We start from the raw sequence: 20978 nt of genomic DNA on the forward strand, positions 1-20978 counted from the left end.
GAGCATGTCTGTTAATTTAAGGAGAATTGAGAGACATAGCCAACTGCAATGGTAGTCTTTGACTCCTATTTTGAACAAAACAGATTGAAAAAGGCATTTTTGGAAACAATTTGATATTTTGAATATAAATTGAACATTAAATGATATTAGAGAATTACTGTGAATTCTGTTAGACATCATAAAGGCATTTGGATTATGTGAGGAAATATACTTATTTCTTGGAGATGCATAATGAGAAATTTATAAGGGAAATATGATGTCTATCATTGACTCAAATACTAAAAAGAAATACATTTGGCAAAATAGCAATAAATGCTAAGTCTAGTTATGATGTGTGTATGAGTATTTACTAAGCACCACTATCTTTTCTTGTATTTTGGAAATTTTCCCCTGAAAAGCAAGAAAATAAAGTGATGAAATTTGAATTTTAGAAAGCTCACTCCCCAGCTTATTGGGCGAGAAGAGTGAAAGCAAGAGACTAGTTAAATGATTACAATAATATTCGTGATGAAAGAGCACGGTGACTTAGATAAAGTAGTGAGTATGGAGGAAAGAAGAAGTAAACAGATGGGAGATATATTCTGCAGGTAGAGAAAGAGAGAAAGAAAAGAAGAATAAAAAAAGGAGAGTCAAGGCTAACAACAAAAGCGAGTATGTGTCACGTGTCTAGTAGATGCCGATACTGTCATTGTTCTAAGTGATCCACCTGAATTTAACTCGTGTGATCCTCACAACCACCTTGTGAGGTAGGAATTATTAGCACCTCTTTCTTACAGATCAGGAAACTTGGGAGCAGAGAGGTTAAGCACCTTGCCCACAGTTATACTCCTAGTAGGTGTCATTGCTAGAACTGGAATCCAGGCACACACATAAAACATCCCCCACTGTTAAGGATGATACAGTACCATTAGTTGAGATGCGTACTCACTTTGATGCCCATTTTAGGATTTATACTAACCGACTCACATGTATTTCCTGGCCCCCACCTAACTTAATCCTTTTCTCCAATTCTGGGACTGGATGATAGAGGTGGAAGTCCTGGGGGAGAAGCATAGGTCAAAAGGGGGTGGGGCCAAGTGGGAATTCTAGTGAAGCACCTACTATCCGGAGGAGGAACATGGGGGGGAGGCACCCCTCTAAGGCAAAGCTCTTACGCCACGTCTGACGCACAAAAGCGTAAGAGCCGTGGGTGGAGATGTCGTCACCACCGCCCGGGGTTGGCGGAGTTGCCGCGAGAGGGGAGTATAGACCCCGCCTCGTAGGTGGGTGGGGAGTGGCAAGCCCCGCCTCGGCCCCGCTGGCTGGCTCCGGCCGGCTTTGCTGCGGTCGTGGCAGGGGAGCCCGCGCGCGGAGCCCGGAACGATGCGGCGCCCGCGGCGGCCTGGGGGTCCCGGGGGATCCGGGGGTCTCCGGGTGCTCGTCTGCCTCCTGCTGCTGAGCAGCCGCCCGGGAGGTTGCAGCGCCATTAGTGCCCACGGTCAGGAGGAAATGGGGGGGGCGGGGGGAGTATGGTGCCGGGAGCAAAACTCGGTTGGGGGTGGGGAGAAGGTAGGAAGCTCAGGTAGAATACGTGGTGTCTGGAGTAGGGTAGGGGGAAGCGCTGTGAGATGAGGAAGATGAGAGGGCGTCTGGGAGGAAAGGGGCGTAGGCCTGGAGGTGGGGCTGGGAATACGGGGGCGGGACCTAAGGGAAGCAGGCTCGAGGAAAGATTGCGGGTTTGGGAGGTGTAATGGGGGTGCACATGGACAGAAGGATTTAGAGACGGGCTACAAGACCACGAGAGAAGCAAGTCGCGCCGAGGCGCCAAAGAAGTGATGACTGGCGCTAAGGGATTGGGGATAGGGAATAGGGATAGGAAGAGGCAGCGCTGATGTCCGGGCAGTAAGAATCAGAGCCAAGAGCATCGGGGTCCCAGCTCCCAGGAGAGGGTCAGACTGAAGGAGGGGCCAGGGTTTCTCTTATAAGTCCGGAGAGGCAGATTGCTGCGATCTGATATCCCATTAAAGGAAGACAGCTAGGAGAGGCGGTAAAAGAGGGTGAAAGAGAGGGGTCCTTTCCTGTCCCCCTCCCCACAGCCAGGCCGATGCTGACTCACATCTGAGCGGACAGAGACAGTCAGCGCTGACTCACGGGCTGGGGGAGGGTGGGGTGGTGGGGCGCGTGGGGGAAGGGGCGCAGCCTCACTGTCTGAAGCCCTCCTTCCCCACCTGGTTTGGAGGCTAATGCAAGGTACTTCCTGTGGCACTGTGGGTTGATAGGGTGGTAAATGAAGTCTAGAACGGTGGAAGGGTCAGGTCTGTGGAGACTCCTGACCCTAGCACCCCACCCTCCCCCATTACGGCTTCCAGGCCAGCCCTCAGCGGCCCCAGGCTCAGGGCTTCAGCACTGTGGACAGCGCCAGCGGCTCGGGGCCGCTGACCTCAGAACAGTGTGGGGAGCATTGCTCTAGAAACACCCTACCCACCCTTACCCCTTTCCCACACGGAGGAAAGATGTGCTAGGGCTTCCATCACTTCTGAGTCCAAACTTATAGTTAAGATGCTTTGGGATATTTGAGGAGGAAAGTCCCTTTCTTCTCAGAATTTGGCCAAAAATGTTCCCATAGTAATTCTATGAGAGTAGAAATCCTTACTACCCCAGGCACCTGGAAGGCTTCTTCTCTCTATCGCTCAGTTAAGCAAACTGAGGTTTTTAAAGAAAGTATCCAGACTCTCAGATCCTTAAAATCCAAAGCCAAATCCTGTGCTTCCTTGTCTTAAAAATTCTAGGCCTCTTCCCTTTTCTCCTCCCAGCTTAAATCCTTTCTTAGAATGAAGAAATGGACCCCATCTGATTTCCCCTTTCCCAACCTGTTCATCCTCTGACCATTCTATGTGTATGAGTGTCTGAGCTGCTCACCTTTCCCTCTACAGGCTGTCTGTTTGATCGCAGACTCTGCTCTCACCTTGAAGTCTGTATTCAGGGTGAGTGAGGCTCAGGCATAGGATTTACAAGACGGGGTATACAACAAGGAAGAAGTGTGGGGGAGGCCTGAAGGGGGGAAGTGGTACTAGTCTTGGGGAGAAGGGGAATGGCCTGAAGGAGCAGAATTCTCTGAAGCCAAGAGAGGAGATGGCGAGGATGATGCCCATTTGCAACCTGGACTTTGGAAGGCCTCTTGTCCAAGCCCCCTGCTGACACCACTTTTGTGCTCTTAGATGGCTTGTTTGGACAATGCCAGGTGGGAGTGGGGCAGGCCCGGCCCCTTTTGCAAGTCACCTCTCCAGTTCTTCAGCGCTTACAAAGTGTGCTCCGACAGCTCATGTCCCAAGGTGAGGTCTAGCTACACGGAAGGAGAAACCTTGGAAGTTGGTTATATAAGGGTGGGGAAGTGAGGGTCCTTCTGACTCAAGGATTTTTCTTTAAGAAACATTCTTATCACACTTACTTCTGGAGCCTCACCTTCCCAGACCTTGCTGGAGAAGGAGGCAAGACAGGAGTGGGAGTGGAGCCATAGAGATGAGCTGTTCACACTCAGACTCTTTGGAGGAGTCTAGAGGAGACTTCTAGAAGGAGCCACTGGAAGAGACCAGCATCCATCTCTCTAGGGCCAGCCCACTCCCTGGAACTCTCTGAGGGCTCCAGAACCATGAATCCTGGAGTCCTCAGCCAGGAGAACCCTCCACTCATAAAATTCACTCATTGAACAACTATCTATTGAGGATTTGCTATATAAGCTTAGTTTTAGGTGCTTGGGATATATCAGGGAATAAAATAGACAAAGATCTCTGTCTGTTGGGGCTTAGATTTTGGAAGTGAGGGGGGAATACAATATATAAATTAGAAAACATATAGTATGTTTTAAGGTGATAAGTGCCATGGGAAAAATTACAGATACTACAGCATGATACACTTCCGTATCAAATTGGGTGGTCAAGGTAGACTTTACTGAGATTATGAAATTTGAACAAAGACTTCAAGACAGTGAGGTGTTTTCCAGACGGTTATCTGGGGGCAGTGTTTCAAGTTGATCAAACGGCTAGAACAAAAGCCTTTACTAAGCAGGAGCAGGAGCTTGAGGAACATCTATGGTGTGGCTGTAGAGGAGTGATAGAAAGGGCAAGTCGAAGATATAGTCAGATAGGTATTGGGGGAAGGGGTGCAGCTCATTGTAGGGCCTTAGAAGAGAATGTATAGATGTTATCTTACTCTGAGTAAAAGAAGAACCCATCACAAGGTTTTGAGCATAGGGGTGCATAATCTCACCTCTACTTTAAAAGGATCATGCTTGCTGCTGTTGAGAATAGACTGAAGGGAATCTAGGGTAGAAGCAGAGAGATCATTGAAAGCTACCACAATAACTCTTGTAAGAGATGAATGTGGCATGGACCAGGTGGTTGCAGGGAAGAATTTAAGATGTTCATTCAAGGGGCACCTGGGTGTCTCAGTCAGTTGATCATCTGACTTAATTTCGGCTCAGATCATGATCCCAGGGTTGTGGGATCAAGCGCCATGTCAGGCTCTGTGCTGAGTGTGGGGCCTGCTAAGGATTCTCTCTCTCTCTCTCTCTCTCTCTCTCTCTCTCTCTCAAGTAAATAAAAAATGGAAAAAAAAGATGTTCATTCAAGTACAGTAGGAAGTTGAGAGTATGAGATTGGATTTTGAAAGAGAGATGGAGGATTCTGGAGTGGAGATATAAATTGCAATTAAATCCATGAGGTAGATGAGATAACCAAAGGCTTTAGTGTATATGAAGAAGGGGCCTAGAGAATTATAATATTAAGAGGACCAGGACAAGAAGAGGAACCAACAAAGGACACAGAGAAAGGGGAACCAAAGAGGTAGGAGGAAAAACAAGAATGTTTAGTGTCCTAGGAGCCAAGTGGAAATGTATTGCAGAGGAAGGAGTGATCAGGGGTATCAAATAATGATGATAGAAGACATAAGATGAGATCTAAGAGCTGGCCACTGGCTTTAGATATGCAGAAATCACTGGTGATTTTTGATGAAAACAGTTTTGGTAGAATAAATGGGAATAAAATCCTGAATAGAGTGGATTAAGAAGGAATGAGAGGAAAAGAATGGGGTACAGCCGTCATAGATAACACTTTCAAGGAGTCTTGCTGCAAAGAAAAGGAAATAAATGGAGTGATAGCTGGAGAAAAATGTGGGGTCATGCAGTAACTCTTTAAGATGAAAGGAATTCCATCATGTTGTTTGCTAAAGGGAATAATTCAATAGAGAACAGAGAAAAATAATCATTTAGGAAACGGGGGAATTGCGAAGAAGATATTCTTGAGTAGATAGTAGGGGATAAAATCTAGTGCTCAAATGGAGGAATTGGCCCTACATAGGATGAGCTATCTAATGTTCATAGGTAAGAAGGCAAGTAGGGATGGTAGTAGATCCTAGAATATGAGTTAAGAGCAGACTATTAACTCAGAAGCAAGGAAGAAGGAATGGAAGTGGAGGGTGGGAGACTCTTCCTTTAGAATAGGTGACAGACCTTTCCTGAGAGTAGTTTCATGAAAGGGAAGAAGCAGACAGGAGATACGCATCAGCCCAAGAGAATTGATGGAGGGGTGTAGGGGTGGAGGTGGGGGTGATGGTGAAGGTTTAAAACGTGTATAGTGCTTTAGAGTTTTCTAAGCACTTTCATTTCCCTGATTGCATTTGATCTTCACAACAGCCCCATGAAGTATGTATTATTCCCACCTTACAAATAAAGAAAGGCGAGGTTCAGGGTCAACAAAAATAAGAATAGGAATAATAATGAGGACAATAATAAAAGCAGCTGTTTAAAGTTCACTACGTGACAGGTATTGTTCTTACCATTTTACACTGGGTTATTTTATTTTATTTTATTTTTAATTTTTTAAATGTTTTTTATTTATTTTTGAGACACAGCGCGAATAGAGGAGGGTCAGAGAGAGAGGGAGATGCAGAATCTGAAACAGGCACCAGGCTCTGAGCTAGTTGTCAGCACAGAGCCCGACGCGGGGCTCAAACCCATAAACTGTGAGATCATGACCTGAGCCAAAGCCGGATGTTTAACCAATTGAGCCACCCAGGTGCCCCTACACTGGGTTATTTTAATTATCACAATCTTAGGAGGTAAAACCCATTTTACAGAAGAGAGAATCAAGGCTCAGAAAGGTTCAGCAGTTTTCCCTAAGTCACACAATGAGTAAATGGCAGAGGATTCAAAGTTAGTTTCACTGGAGGCAGTCTGACTCCAAAATCTGTACCTGAGACTGGGAAGAGGGCGGCTCGGGTCACCCACCAGATCTCCGGACCACCTCCACCGCCCCTCTGCTCTGCCAAACTCAGTACACTGCAGGGTAGGGGGTGAGGTTTTGATTTCCACTGTTACTGGGCCCTCAGGCTGTCCTGAGCCAACCTTACCCTATCCTGTCCCCTGACAGGATTGTCCTGGCACGATGACGTCACCCAGTATGTGATCTCCCAGGAGATGGAACGCATCCCCAGGCTTCGCCCCCCAGAGCCCCGTCCAAGGGACAGGTAGGCACCCTTTCTCAACAGCTCTAGCACAGAAAGCCTGGTGGGCCAGTGGTCTTCCTGATGGACAGAGGGACAGGGGAGGGAAGTGACCACCATGGTCAGCAGCCTAAGGCACAGGTAAAAGAGGTTCAGGAGTGGTCACTTGGCATGGCCACATGCTGTAGGAGCTGAGCTCATCCCTGGGGATCCAGTAAAATAGCAAAAGGTATTTTTAAAAGCTTGGACATTTCATAATTTAAAAGAAGCATCCAAGGAGTCAGCATGGGACAAATAAGAGTTTTGTCATACTGAAGTTGTTTAATGTTCCATCTCATTACTATGGGGAATTATATGTGGAGAGACGGCCGTCTTTCCGTGGTTAGGGCCTCTGAAGGCATTGTTCAGACCCTGCAAAGCAGAGGAAAGTAGATGAGGGCCCTGGGGCTCTCGTGATGACACCAGGATGAAAAAGGCAGAGTGCGGTGGGTGGGGGGCAGAGTCAGGGGGCACAGTACTGACTGTTTGAAAGCCAGGTGTGGGGATATGGATAGAGGGAAAACAAGACAAACTGTAGCCCCAGTTGATCTAGAGCGGTACCTGGCTGCCTTCCCCTGTACCCGTTCTCTCCCTCTCCATCCCTAGCCTCACTCTTCCCTAACTTCCGCCGCTGCCTTTCAGTGACCCAGGCATGCTTACCAGGGAGGCAATGACCTGTGTCCAGGCTTGGCCCTCTGGTCCTTCCCCATGCTACTCACTCTTTCCCTGAGGTTACCTCACTTTTTTAAGAGGTCAGGCTTACTGTAAACCGCTGAGCCTCTCTGGTCCAGTCCCACGATCTCTGTGTCCTGTAGGTTCTGTCCCCCCTTGCCCATTCAGCCAACACACACACACATACTCTTTGCTTTCTTCCCCAGATCTGGCTTGGTGCCCCGGAGACCCGGTCCTGCTGGGGAGCTGCTTTTACAGGGCATCCCTACTGGCTCCACCCCTGCTGCCCAGCACCGGCTTCCTCAACCTCCAGTGGGTGGGGGTGGAGCTGGGGTGGGCTCTCCGCTGTCCTCTCTGCAGGCTGAACTGCTGCCTCCTCTCTTGGAGCATCTGCTGCTACCCCCGCAGGCCCCCCACCCTGCCCTGAGCTATGAACCTGCCCTGCTGCAGCCCTACCTGTTTCATCAGGTGAGCCTTAAACACCAGCCCCACCCCGACACCTGTCCCCGAGCCCTGACATCTGCTCTTACCTGGATCTCCAATTTCCCCACAGTTTGGTTCTCGCGATGGCTCTCAGGGCTCAGAGAGCTCACCGGGGATGGTCAATGTCGACCCCATACCCAAGGCCGAACCTTCTGCCCTCTTCAGCAGAACTGCTTCCAAGGGCATGTTTGGGGCTCACTCTGACCACTCCTATGGGGACCCTCCGGGGCCTTCACCTGGCCAGCTTTTCCAAGCGTCAGGCCTTTTCTTCCTGGCCCAGGAGCTGCCAGTGTCCAGCAGGGCCAGGCCACCGAGCCTGCCAGAGCAAGGGGGCAGCAGCCGGCCAAAGGATTCCTCAGAGGGCTATGAGGAGGAAGGGCTAGAAGGTCGCAGGGAGAAGCCTCCTCCTCCAGCAGAGCAGCCAGGTACGGAGTTCTCAGCATCCATTTCCTTCCTGTGGGCACTGCATTTGGGGGTCTCCTTCCTAACTATCCATGCGTTTGTTAATTTGTCCTGAAAGTCATCCATACCTTTAATTAATGTCCACTGACAACCTGATCTCTGCCAGGCACTAGGGAGGCAGTGGGGATACTGTAGGGGTTGGAACTGGCATGACTCTCCTTCAGCTGGAGAGTCACGATGTCTGTGGTGGGCCTGAAGTCTGGTCTTGGCCCTAGGAAGGCCTTTCCCCCCAACAAAGTGTGGACAAGGGCTGGAAGGTGGAGGGCATCAGCTTCCTGGTGTTTGAGAAGAAGCCCTTAAATGTGCTAGTACCTTCCCCCAGCCCCGGCACACACCACAGGGTCATCTCACCACTGCCCTCTTGCCATAAGCTCTGTGTCTGGCTCCCAGCAGATGCGACTCTGCAGAGACTGGCAGCTGTGCTGGCGGGCTATGGGGTGGAGCTGCGTCAGCTGACGCCTGAGCAGCTCTCCACCCTCTCAACCCTGCTGCAGCTGCTGCCCAAGGGCTCAGGACAAAGTCTGGGTGAGTGTCCAGGCAGAGAAACTAGCAACTACCAGCTCCATGATGGCCTCTTGCCCCCATCTCTCAAGACCACATGGAGCAGCCTAGAGGGGAGGGGTCACGGTCAAGGAAGGGAGCTCTTTTGAGACACAAGCACAGGGCCATTGCCTGCCAAGAGCAGGAAGCAAGGAAGTGGGGGTGGTAAGCTGAGTTAGAAGAACTACAGGGTGAGAGTAATGGAGGAAGAAGCCAACAGGGGGCATGAACAGGGATCAGGAGGTGCCAAGGGAGGCGGGGGGATGATAAGAGCCTCTAAGGAAGGGAGAGGCCAATGCAAAGGTGAAGCCAATAACTGATGGTTAGGGGGAGGACTGAATAAAGAATAGTTTTGAGAGGTGCAGCCAATAACACAGGAAGAAGCTGATAAAACAATAAGGTAGAAGCAAACAGGCATAAGGCCAAGCTTAAGATCAGACTAAAGACAGGACTGGGTCACTGACTGAGGGAAAAAGAGGCCACAGCACGCTCAGGCCTCTGGCCCTTTCTCCCACCCATATTGTGTTGACCTCAGCCTCAGCCCTTTGCCCAAAGTCTTGCTTTTCCTGTCTCTACAGGAGGGGCTGTAAATGTTGGAGCTGACATCAAGAAAGTGAGTTTGTGGCACCTCCCTGGCCCATAGCACCCCTATGAGCAAACCCTTTGTCAAAATCTAAACCTCAGCATCGGGCCCCAAATCTGTGTCCTCCACACCTCTTCATTGGGGGTGGGGGGCAGGAACCAAGGCCCAGGGACTGCAAGTCATCGCCTAAGATCTCACTTCAGGTTGATGGTGGAGCTGGGTCTAGAAGCTAGAATTCTCGATTGGCTACTTTTTTCACTACAGTCATTTCAGGCCATGCTCTGAGGATCCCTAGGTGAAGAGGAAAGTTGCAAGCATGCATGCTCCTATAGCCTGAAGAACTTTCTCTTTTTCACATGTTGGACTTCTGCAATTTCATGACTACACAGAAATCTAAAACCTATCACCTCCCTGTCCATCTCTCCTCTAACACCACCTTCCCTCACCCAGAGGTTCTCCCCACTCCAGCCCCATCTTGCAGATCATTACTGACCATGCTGCACTCATTCAATCCTTTATTCATCCATTCATCCACCTGACTCACTTTTCCGGGTAACCTCTCTATGCCCAGTGCTGCCCTGGGCCCTGAGGGGTAGAAAGAAACAAGTCCAGAGGTCCTCTTTAGGGACCTCAGAGCTGGGGTGTGGACCCCCATTCCCCCATCCCCTCTACTGTCCAGAGATCATACCTCTAACCTCTCCTCTTTTTTTTTTAATGCTTATTTATCTTTGAGGGGGGGGGAGTAGGCAGAAAGAGTAGGGGACAAAGGATCTTAAGCAGGCTCTGTGCTGACAGCAGAGAGCCTGATGCAGAGCTTGAACTCACAAACCATGAGATCACCACCTGAGCCAAGGTTGGACACTTAACCAACTGAGCCACCCAGGCGCCCCTCTATCCTCTCTTCTAAACAGACAATGGAGGAGCAGGTGCAGGGTGGAAACACAGTGGAGCCTCCGCCCCCCACGCCCTCCCTGCCTGGATCCCCCACTGCCAGCCCCACCTCCAGTAAAGCCCAGCAGGTGCTGATCTCTGGATCCTCTGAGCCCCCCAAAGCTGTTGGCCACCCTGCCACACCTGTCCTGCTGGAGAAGAAAAGTCCCCTGGGCCAGAGCCAGCCCACAGTGGTGAGGCCGCCCTCAGCTCAGCCATCAGCGGAGGAGTATGGCTACATTGTCACTGACCAGAAGTACGGGCTTCAGCCTGGGAAAGACTTCTAGTCCTCCCTCCCAGAGGGTGGGTGGAGGGGTGGGCTGGCCTGCCTGGCAAGAAGCAGAGAACAGAAATCCAGATGTGAAGTGGACGGGGGTGGGGGTGGGGGTAGTGGGCTGCTCTGCATCCTTGGAGGTGGCTTGTTTCAAGAAGGTGGCTAAAAGGACCCCCACTTTCCTTCCTCTGCTTGCTCCCTGCCTCCAGGCCCCTGAGTCTGGCTGCAGGAGTGAAACTGTTGGAGATCCTAGCTGAGCATGTGCACCTGTCTTCAGGCAGCTTCATCAACATCAGGTACGGTTGGTATCTGGTATCTAGAAGGTAGCTTGAGGGGAGAGGTGGCTGGTGGGCCTCAGGGAAAGAAGGGATGACAAAGTCTTGGTAAGTAGCGAAGGTGGGGTTAGAGATGCTTCCCCTGCTTTGCAGGCACCCCCGCAACACACACACACACCTGGATGCTGGCCTCATCCAGCATTTCTTGGGCCTCAAACATCCCTGTAGGGCATCTCTGTTCAGCCTCAGCTTCGTCCTCTCCTGGGGAGAGGGCCAGAGCTGGCCTCTCAGTTAAAGTCTGTGGTGGGTGAGGCAGTAATATAGCTCCTGTTTGGCAGTGTGGTGGGACCGGCCCTCACCTTCCGCATCCGACACAATGAACAGAACCTGTCTTTGGCTGATGTGACCCAGCAAGCTGGTAAATACTGCCTGGTCCCAGCCCCAGCCCTAGTAGGACATACCTAGGTCTGTGGCTGATGGCCCCCTCCCCCTTGAAATATTTCCAGTGCACATGAGCCCTGCCTGCCACCTAGCATAGCACAACATGGGGTGGGGACCACACGTGGCTGGAGAGAGTCTGACCTTCCTCTTCCCTGCAGGGCTGGTGAAATCGGAACTGGAAGCACAGACAGGGCTCCAGATCTTGCAGACAGGAGTGGGACAGGTATGAGCTAACTGAAGAATCAGCTGAAGCCCCAGAGGGCTGGCATTGCCCAAAGAGATGGGGGCAAACTTGGCAGGAGAACCAGATCTGAAACTCCTGTACCTGGCTGGCCCCCTGGCTTTGCCAAAGCAGTCCTTCCCCCTTGCAGTTTCCTTTCTGGCCAGCAGATGTCCCCATTGCTGGACCAGCCTTCCATAGGAAGGCCTGCCGCTTGGAGTGACTCCTGAGGTGTCCATAGCCTTCTGGAACAAAATTTCTAAATTCCAAGGGAAAATCCTGTGCAGGAAGGACATTAAATTCAGATATAATTATAAAATATATAATTTATATATTTTAATTATTGTTACTATTTTGAGAGAGAGAATGAGCAGGGGAGAGGGAGACAGAGAGGGAGAGGGAATCCCAAGCAGGCTGCGCGCTGTCAACACTGAGCCCAACACTGGGCTCCATCTCACAATCCATGAGATCATGACCTGAGCTGAAATCAAGAGTCAGACGCTTAACCAACCGAGCCACCCGGTGCCCCTAAACTCAAAATATATTTCTGTTCTGCATCCAACACTGATGCTTCCCATTCTACTATTTGATTCCTTGCTGCATCTCTCCAAACTTCTCTACTTCTATTTTTTAAATGCAAAAACTCCTAGGGGTGGGGTCATCCACTAAGTTTCGGGCAGTGCAGTGTAGTTGAGCTGGTCTGATGGGGACTGAGAAGGAGGACCTGGGGTCTATCTGAAACCTTCTGACTGTGCCACTGTGCCTTGCCCTCCTTTGTCCCAGGGACACCTTAGCAGGGAGTGTGACAGGGGAGGACAGGGCTGAGGAACAGCTCCTAAATCTCCCCTGCCACCACCCCCCTTGATTCTAGCCTTGTTCCTACAGAGGGAGGAGGCGGCCGCAGTCCTTCCCCGGCCAGCCCGCAGCGCCTCTCCCATGCGCTCCGTGCTCCTCACCCTGGTGGCCCTGGCGGGTGTGGCCGGGCTGCTGGTGGCTCTGGCAGTGGCTTTGTGTGTGAGGCAGCATGCACGACAGCGGGACAAGGAGCGCCTGGCGGCCCTGGGGCCCGAGGGAGCCCACGGTGACACTACCTTTGAGTACCAGGTGTGCAGCCCCAAAAGCTGGTTGATGAGAGGGAAATGGAAGGGGCTTGGGAGTCTGGGTGGCACATGGGGTGAGGGTAGGTGTTGGAGGGGGAGCGAGCCCCCATCGCTGGGAATATCCAGGCGAGGGCTACAGAACCCCAAGCAGGGGCTGTGGGGACACTTTGAACAGATGGCAATTGGGAAAAGATGTTTTCTAAAGTTCTTCCCAGTGCGACAATTCTGGGGTTCTGGGAGTCCCTCTAATATCTGAAGTCCTTGCGCCCCAAGCAGGAAAGCCTTGAAAAGGATGAGGTCCAGGGCAGAAGAGCCCACCCCACAGGAGATGGGTTTCCTACAAAATTGAACCCAGGACTGTGTTGAAAAGGCTTCAAGGGGCCTGGGACCCTCCCTGATTTTTCTTCTGCAGGACCTATGCCGCCAGCACATGGCCACAAAGTCCCTGTTCAACCGGGCGGAGGGCCCGCCAGAGCCCTCCCGCGTGAGCAGCGTGTCCTCCCAGTTCAGTGATGCGGCCCAGGCCAGCCCCAGCTCCCATAGCAGCACGCCGTCCTGGTGCGAGGAACCCGCCCAGGCCAACATGGACATCTCCACGGGACACATGATTCTGGTCAGGACTGGGCCCAGGCCCAGAGCAGGGGAAGGGACAGGATGGTGGGAGAGGCAGGGCTGAGGCTGTGGGCCGGAGCCAGGCTGTGCTGTCCCCATAGGCGTACATGGAGGACCATCTGCGGAACCGGGACCGCTTGGCCAAGGAGTGGCAGGCCCTGTGCGCCTACCAGGCAGAGCCCAACACCTGTGCCACTGCCCAGGGGGAGGGCAACATCAAAAAGAACCGCCACCCTGACTTTCTGCCCTGTGAGTGAGTCCTGCTGGCCAGCCTGGCCCAGCTCTCTCCCTGCTGGGAACTCTGGAGGACTTGGGGGCGGGGCTGGGGTCCTAACTCAGGCCGAGTGGCAGAGGTACTGGGACCCCAATGACTGGAGGGGCATCTGAGGTGGGACGTGGGGTCTGTGCAGATGATCACGCTCGCATCAAGCTGAAGGTGGAGAGCAGCCCTTCTCGGAGCGATTACATCAATGCCAGCCCCATTGTAAGTGGCCCTGGCTCCAGCCCCCTCCTCTGCCCCATTTTTATCCTGCCTGCATAAACTCCATTTCCTTACGGCCACCATCCACCTCGCCTGAGGCCCTGGAATTGTGGGGCCTGGTATCCTGGCATGGAAATGGGGGTTTCTCAAGCTCTCCCACATCCTGGCCTGCTCCCTTTGACCAAGCCTCTCCACAGTAGCATTTCCCATTCTGGCTCATGATGTATCTTCCCTGCTCCAGATTGAGCACGACCCTCGAATGCCAGCCTACATAGCCACACAGGGCCCGCTGTCCCATACCATCGCAGACTTCTGGCAGGTGCGTTCTTGGAAGGAGGGCTTGCCCGGGGACCAGTGGCCTTTGAGGGCAGCCGGGGCCAGCCGGATCCCGGAGAGCTTAGAATGGAGTCTCTGTCCCTAGATGGTGTGGGAGAGTGGCTGCACCGTCATCGTCATGCTGACCCCGCTGGTGGAGGATGGTGTCAAGCAATGTGACCGCTACTGGCCAGATGAGGGGTCCTCCCTCTACCACATTTATGAGGTCAGCAAGACCCCCATAGCCAGGGGACAGTGGGAATGGAGAAAGGGGGTGGAGAGCCAGTCATACATGTATGAATGTATATGCATGTAAACATACATATGCACACACATCCATACCTACATGTACATCTACACGCATGTGACCAGTCTAGGCCCAGAAAGCATTTGCAGGGTCCAAAGATGAAAGGTACAGAAATAAACCCATAAACCCACCAAAACTGAGGTAAGAAGCTAAGAGTCAAGAGCATACAACACAAGAAAATAAGTAAAACCAAAGACCAACATTAAGACCTACTTTAATGGAGCCTCACTTGGCTCTGAGTTCCCTGGAGGCCAAAGCAAAGATAGAAATTCCATCAGTCACATAGATTGTCCATATAAGATAGAAATAAACTTTTTTCCTTAAGGGAGAGGAGACATAGGGGGGAACTGGGTAGAGGCAAAGCCAGACGAGGAAAGAGGAACAGATTCCTGACACATGGAAGGTGACCCTCCTGTAAAACAAGAGTCACTAAGAACACACTAAAAGCTTCTCATCACCAGGTGAGCACTGAACCTGGAGAGTAGTTCTTCCATCATTAGATGAACACTCAGCAGTCTTTTTTTTAAGCTTTTTTAAAAATGTTTATTTATTTTTGAGACCGAGAGAGAGAGGGAGACAGAATCTGAAGCAGGCTCCAGGCTCTCAGCTGTCAGCACAGAGCCTGATGCGGGGCTCGAACCCACAGACAGTGAGATAATGACCTGAGCCAAGTCAGACACTTAACCGGCTGAGCCACCCAGGCGCCCCTTTTTAAAAATTGGTGTTGCTCATGGTTAAAGGAGGGAAAAATAAAATATAGAAGTTCATCAAGGTTTATGGTACGTGTAGCACAGACACTTTGGTAGACTCTGTGAGGAAGAGGAAGGAGAGGATCTGACCTCAAGAAGCGCACAGTAGTTGTGCCCAGGTGGAACGGCCACCAGTTGTCCTGAGCAGCAGATAAGAGACACAGACGACCAGGGGTCTAGGGGACAGCTGGGACAGTTGGAGCAGGCAGTCGGGGAAGCTTCATGGAGGGTTTCGAATGTGAATCGGCTGGGAAGCCAGGAGGATTTGGAGAGGCCATGCCGAGCTCAGGCCCGGGCTCCCTCGCGGGCAGGTGAACCTGGTGTCAGAGCACATCTGGTGCGAGGACTTCCTAGTGCGCAGCTTCTACCTGAAGAACGTGCAGACCCAGGAGACGCGCACGCTCACGCAGTTCCACTTCCTCAGCTGGCCGGCAGAGGGCACCCCGGCGTCCACCCGGCCGCTGCTGGACTTCCGCAGGTGAGCGCCCTGAGCGACTGCGACCCGCGCGGGGGCGGACGCGCGGCCCCAGGGGAGGCTCCGAGGAGCCGGCGAGAAAGCCAGCCGCACCGGAGCAGGGGCCCGGGAGGGGGCGCTCTAGCCTGACCTGGAGCCTCCGCCTCTGACATCCGGCCGCCGCCTTCCAGACCCCCGATCCAACCCCGGACTGATGCTCTGTCTGGCTGTGCGCATCCCTCCACCGCTGTGGTCCCTCTCCGTTTCTGCTCTTGCTCTGCTGTTCTGCTGGCTGAGTCCCCCTCATCCCCCCCCCGCCCTTTCCTCTCCTTACCTCCCGAGGTCTGGCTCCTCCTGCGTTACCCCCGCCCCCAAGAAGGGCTCACCTTGGTTCAAGCTCCCTCCCTCTCGCCCTCTCACCCTCTACTTGGTCCCTGACTCCTTGCCTCTCCTGTACTGCTCTTTCAGCTCTCCAGCACTTTCCCTGTGTCTGCCCTCCCCTCCTCTCTCACTCCATCCTGCCCATCTCCCTTTCTTTATCCCTTGCTGTTTCTCTGTCTCTATTTTTCTTTCTCCCCATCTCTCTTTCCTTCCTTCCCCTTCTCTGCCCCCTCACCCTGCCTCTCCCTTCATCTCTTTGTCTCTCTTCACTGAGTCTATCCCATTTTTTTAAATCTCCATTTCCCCCTCCCTGCCCCTCTCCCCTCTTTTGTCCCCTTTCCCCTCTTTCTCCACCTCTCTGTCATCTCTGCCTCTCACCATCTCTGTCTCCCCACTCTGTCCTTTTCCCCCCTCCTCCTCTGTCTCTTCTCCCTCTCACGGCTGCCAGTGTCATTTTTGTGATCTGCAGCTAGTATTCGTTCTCCAGTTGCATAGTCACAAAAGTGATCATTGGCAGCCGTGGCCGCTGCATGGACAGGACAATCCAATCAGGACTTGTGGGCCCAGGGGCCCCCTGAAGGCTGCTGGGAGAGCTGGGGGCTGAGGGGGGTTACTCAGAGGAGACAAACACTATCAAAGGCCTTGCAGAGGATCTCGGGATTCCTGGGGACTCGGTGGAGCCCGTGGGGGCTGGGACCGGAAGCTAACTAGGGGACTTACCCAGTTCTGACAACAAAACCTCCACCAGGCCAGTCGTCCCGCATCCCAGACAGGCACTGAGAGGTCTGCTGCCTCTGGTGGGCCCTCACCCACACTGCTACCTCCCCCCTGCCTCTCTACCTCTTGTCAGGTAGAGGCCTGGGGTCTGCAGAGAGCAGAGGAGCAGAGCTGGTGGGACCTGAAGATAGTTTCTGAGCCTCAGGATAAAGGTTTCCAACTGGGGTCCCTGATGCCTGAGGCATAGGTTTCTCAAAAGCAATGCCAGGGTAACAGTTATTTCCTGTTTCCCACATTTAAAAACTCTTTATATGCATGGACCATATTTTAAGACCCGCACAGGTAAGCTACAAGGTTACATTTCTTTGCTTCAGGCCAGAATTATGTAAACTCTGTTGGCATTAGACAGCCAGAGCAAATTAATTGCTGCTTAAGCAATATAGTTTGGTGAAGGTCCACCAGAGGGAAGGCAAAATATGTTTTTGAAATGCTGAACGTGACCCCGAGCAAGTTCCTTGGTCTCCCTGTCTCCTTACCTGTGAAATGAGGATGATGATCCAGATCAGGGGATTGTTACATGAGTCAGTGGGATAAAGTCTGTAAAATCCAGGTTAAGTGCCTGGCATACGGCAAGGGCTCGGTTAATTCTAGATACGATTCCTTGTCATTCTTATTCAATGATTGGGAGCTGCTTCAGCAACTTCTGTTCAACCCCAGCTTTCTAACACATGGGCCAATTGGTGAGAAAACCATATGGACTCCTGTAAAACCATTCAAAGTCATCTGGCCCTTACAAGTCTGGGGGAATCAGACTAGAAGACCACTAAGTTCCAAGTTTCCCCTGAAACAATCTAATAACCCCCAAAGCAGGCCCTCCCTAGTCCTGGCTCGTTGTGGGTATCAGGATTCTACAGGTGACCCTCAAAGTAGGGAAGTCATAAGGGACAAGGGCAGGTTAGAGGCCACTGAGGAAGAGAGAAACCCCCTGCTCCCTCCTGAGAGGGCATCAATTGGGGTAGCAGAAAAGAGTCTGGGGTCCAAGTGGACCCCAAGTCTAAATATGACCCAACCATAGAGCATCTGTGTTGAGATGAGGCTGATTCACGGAGACACAGTAACATACTGTTCAGAGCTGAGAAGTCATCCTCCCCTGGCCAAAAGAGCTTTGCGCCTAGGGCCACCTGACCTCATTGCTAGTGAGGACTCCAAGAGGTCTGAGTGGGGAAGGGAACAGCGTGGACAGTTGTAAAGGAGGGATAGAGTAGGAATGTGACAAGATTGCCACCCTTGAAGTCACCAGAAAGCCTCTTCTTCCTGGACTTCTGGCAGAGGTCACTATTAATAGTATGTATTATCATGAATAGTACTACGTTTATTGAGCACCTACTGTATGTCAAACCTTACACTTAATTCTTTACATGAATTGTCTCATGTAACCACGGTGAGAAATCTAAGAAGGTTATTATTACTATTATTATCACCCTCGTTTCCCGGTAAGAAACCTGAGGCTCGAAGAGGTTCAATTAGCTATTGTTCCAGGTGCACAGCGTGTGCACCTGGCTGGCTAAGTGACAGGGCAGGCCCAGTGCCTAGGCCAGGCCAGTCCTGACTCAATTCTCCAGCCCTCTTCCCTCTGCCCCGGGCCTGTGGGGAGAAAAGGAAGAAAGAGAGGCCCCCAGGTGGGTGCTGATACCCCCACCCTCATACCCGTTTCTTGTTGCAGGAAAGTAAACAAGTGCTACCGGGGCCGCTCCTGCCCCGTCATTGTGCACTGCAGGTGCGTGCGGAGGGGTGTGGGCAGGGGTGGAGGGGAGAGGGGCCAGGCCAGGCCAGGCCAGAGGGCTCTGAGGTGGGGCATCCACGATTCCCGCCCCTCTCTCTTCCCCTGGGCCCGTCTCCCATATGCATGCTACCTGCCTGTCCCCTTGATGCTGGCAAACTGAAGCCATGGGCCAAGTTCAACATACCATCTGGTTTTGTTTTCTTTCGTTATGTCTTACTTATTTATTTATTTATTTATTTATTTGAGTGGGGGGGTGCAGAGAGAGAGAGCAAGAATCCCAAGCAGCCTCCACGCTGTCAGCACAGATCCGGATGCAGGGCTGGATCTCATGAACCATGAGATCATGATGGGAGCCAAAACCAAGGGTCGGACACAACTGACTGAGCCCCCCAGATGCCCCACCATCTGCTGTTGTTTTTTTTTTTTAATGGCCCATGAGCTAAGAATGGTGTTCATATTTTTAAATGGTGGAAGGAAAAAACAAAACAAAGGAATGTGTGACAGAGACTATATGTGGCCCACAAAGGTGAGAATATGTACCCTCTGGCCATTGACACAAAAACTTTACTGATCTGAGCAAAAGCCTGGCCAGAGACTGGAGAGGGCGAGTCCTGCCCCCTCCCGCTGCCCTGCCTCCACCTTAAGCCAGGACTCCCCTCTTAGGTTGGCCCACTATGTAAGTGACCACCCCTGGGTCACAGGCTCCCTACTCAAGTTCCACTTACCAGGGCCAAGGGGCTCTGACTGCTGCCTCCTCAGCTCACTCATGCCCTCCTCAAGCCAACTCTAATCGCTCCCCAAGTGTCTTCACACCTTAAGCCTCCAAGTCTCCTCAGCCCCTCCCCACTTGCTGCTGGGTCCTGAGCTGAGCCTCTCATCATCTCCTGTTTCAGTGACGGTGCAGGGAGGACTGGCACTTACATCCTCATTGACATGGTACTGAACCGCATGGCAAAAGGTGAGGCCCTCCCCATAGCACCAGTGGTCTAGCCCCCGATCAGACTTTGCAGCACCCAGGCTCAGAGGAGCTCTAGGAGGGACAGGTCATCACACCCCAGGCTTTGCCTAGTCCTCCAAGCCTCCCAACCCAGGATGCTCTGGGCTTTCTGGTCCTCTCCCCCTCTGGACACCCCCTGAGCTGCCCCATGCCCTCTCCAACCTCCAGGAGTAAAGGAGATTGACATCGCTGCCACCCTGGAGCATGTCCGTGACCAACGGCCTGGCCTTGTCCGCTCTAAGGTGACTCTTCCTCTTTGCCTTGACCCTAACCGCCAGCCTTCCCCAGGAGGAATCCCTTCTCCCAAGTGACCTCCCTAGTTCCCCCTCCCCGTGCATGAGCAGAAGTTGGTGCCCTCCGTGACCATCCTCCCACTGTCCTTCCCCAGGACCAGTTTGAATTTGCTCTGACAGCTGTGGCAGAGGAGGTGAACGCCATCCTCAAGGCCCTGCCCCAGTGAGACCCCTGGGGCCCCTCCGTGGGCAGCCAGCCTCTGCTCCCTCCTTGCCTGTGTGAGCATATATCTGTGTACCGGCTCCTCACTCCCCAGCCCCACTCCCTTGGTCCCTCTTGGGCATGGCCAGCCATCCAAGAGGAGTGTAAGGAAGGGGGAGTGGGAGGGGGGGCAGGCCAACCCAGCCTCTCCCATGTCGGACCCAGATGTCTCACGGGGAGCTGGGGGAGCTGACAGACAGCCAGGAGCAGAGGAGACTCATGGGCAGCCATTCCACCCAGAGTCTTATGCCTGCGTTCCCTGGCCCCACCTCCTTTTCTTCTGGAAGCTCCCACTAAGTCTGTGTGGACAGAACTGGGTGAAGGGCCGCCACCCCCACCCTTCCCGCTTTCCCAGCCCCTGCTGCCTGCTCCCCTCCCTCTGTGGCACCCCTGCTCTGGTCCCGCCCTCCCTGCTTCTCTCGCACCTCCTCCCCCACCCTCCTGCCATGTGCCATTCAACTCTCTCCCTCTGGCGCAAGAGAACATTTCTAGAAAAATCTACTTTTGTATTGATGTGAATAAAGTTCGTGTGTTGTGTGCTGCTGCAACCTGGACTCCTACACCTTTCTGGAGGCTCTGCTTGCAGACTCCGGCTCCGGCCTCACTGGGGAGCCCGGCCCTGCTGCATTTCTCAGATGGTGATGGATGAGCCAGGCTGCAGAGTCTGGCTCTCTGAGCCCTGAATGGTGGCCAGTAGGGAAGCCGTTCTCTGTGCTGGGCTGGCAGTCTCTCTCCAAGGTGCTCCCACACACTAGCTTGTTCGATCTTGTCACTAATCCTGAAGAAAACTCCCCGAGGTAATGCAAATTGTACATAGTGGAGTTTGGATTCAAACCCAGGCATGCTTAACCTCTTGACTTCGTGCCCTTCGTGCCTCAGGAAGATGTGCGTCGTGCAGGACTGAGGTTAGGACTGGACGAGGTGATACGGCCAAAGTGCCAGCACACCTTAGACAAAAGTAGCCAAACTCTTGGATAGCAGCTTGTAGTGTTGTACCCAAGATTTCTTTATCGCCCCCAGAAACCAGAGACCGCCAGGGAGGCTGAAGCACGCATGCAAAAGCAAAGGGCTTTATTACGAATTTAGGCTCGCTGGGGCCTAAACTCGGGCTCACAGACTTTACCGGCGTGGTGGATCCATGCTGAGAGCGCGCGAGCCCCGAACAAAGGCGGGGTAGGACTTTTATGAGTT

General features: G+C 52.6%; 1 protein-coding gene across 3 annotated transcripts; it reads left to right on the forward strand.

Moving 5' to 3' along the window:
• Window positions 1–1277: 1277 nt before the first annotated feature.
• On the forward strand, window positions 1278–20335 carry PTPRN (protein tyrosine phosphatase receptor type N). 3 transcript variants are annotated; one of them, XM_029933755.1, is made up of 23 exons: window positions 1278–1477; window positions 2913–2963; window positions 3198–3311; window positions 6405–6501; window positions 7395–7656; window positions 7742–8096; window positions 8524–8658; window positions 9252–9286; window positions 10168–10442; window positions 10670–10756; window positions 11074–11153; window positions 11335–11399; window positions 12282–12500; window positions 12909–13109; window positions 13210–13357; window positions 13519–13592; window positions 13831–13908; window positions 14011–14130; window positions 15272–15438; window positions 18236–18289; window positions 19189–19253; window positions 19461–19534; window positions 19681–20335. In XM_029933755.1, exons 1-23 carry the CDS (start codon window positions 1363–1365, stop codon window positions 19750–19752), a joined length of 2943 nt encoding a protein of 980 aa, XP_029789615.1. In that variant the 5' UTR covers window positions 1278–1362; the 3' UTR covers window positions 19753–20335. The 3 variants fall into 3 exon arrangements, with proteins under 3 accessions (XP_029789615.1, XP_029789617.1, XP_029789616.1); XM_029933756.1 differs by having other exon boundaries at window positions 1279–1477; window positions 8527–8658; XM_029933757.1 differs by lacking the exon at window positions 2913–2963.
• The last annotated feature ends 643 nt before the right edge of the window (window positions 20336–20978 follow it).

The sequence above is a fragment of the Suricata suricatta genome, chromosome 3 (genome assembly GCF_006229205.1).
Source record: "Suricata suricatta isolate VVHF042 chromosome 3, meerkat_22Aug2017_6uvM2_HiC, whole genome shotgun sequence".
NCBI classification, from domain to species: domain Eukaryota; kingdom Metazoa; phylum Chordata; class Mammalia; order Carnivora; family Herpestidae; genus Suricata; species Suricata suricatta.

Bases quoted from the DNA above. Each gene is read 5' to 3' on its own strand.
- PTPRN (XM_029933755.1), top strand. From the start codon at position 1,363: ATGCGGCGCCCGCGGCGGCCTGGGGGTCCCGGGGGATCCGGGGGTCTC. The intron at 8,659-9,251 runs GTGAGTGTCCAG...CTGTCTCTACAG, and splicing joins GGGCTCAGGACAAAGTCTGG to GAGGGGCTGTAAATGTTGGA. The intron at 19,254-19,460 runs GTGAGGCCCTCC...TCCAACCTCCAG, and splicing joins ACTGAACCGCATGGCAAAAG to GAGTAAAGGAGATTGACATC.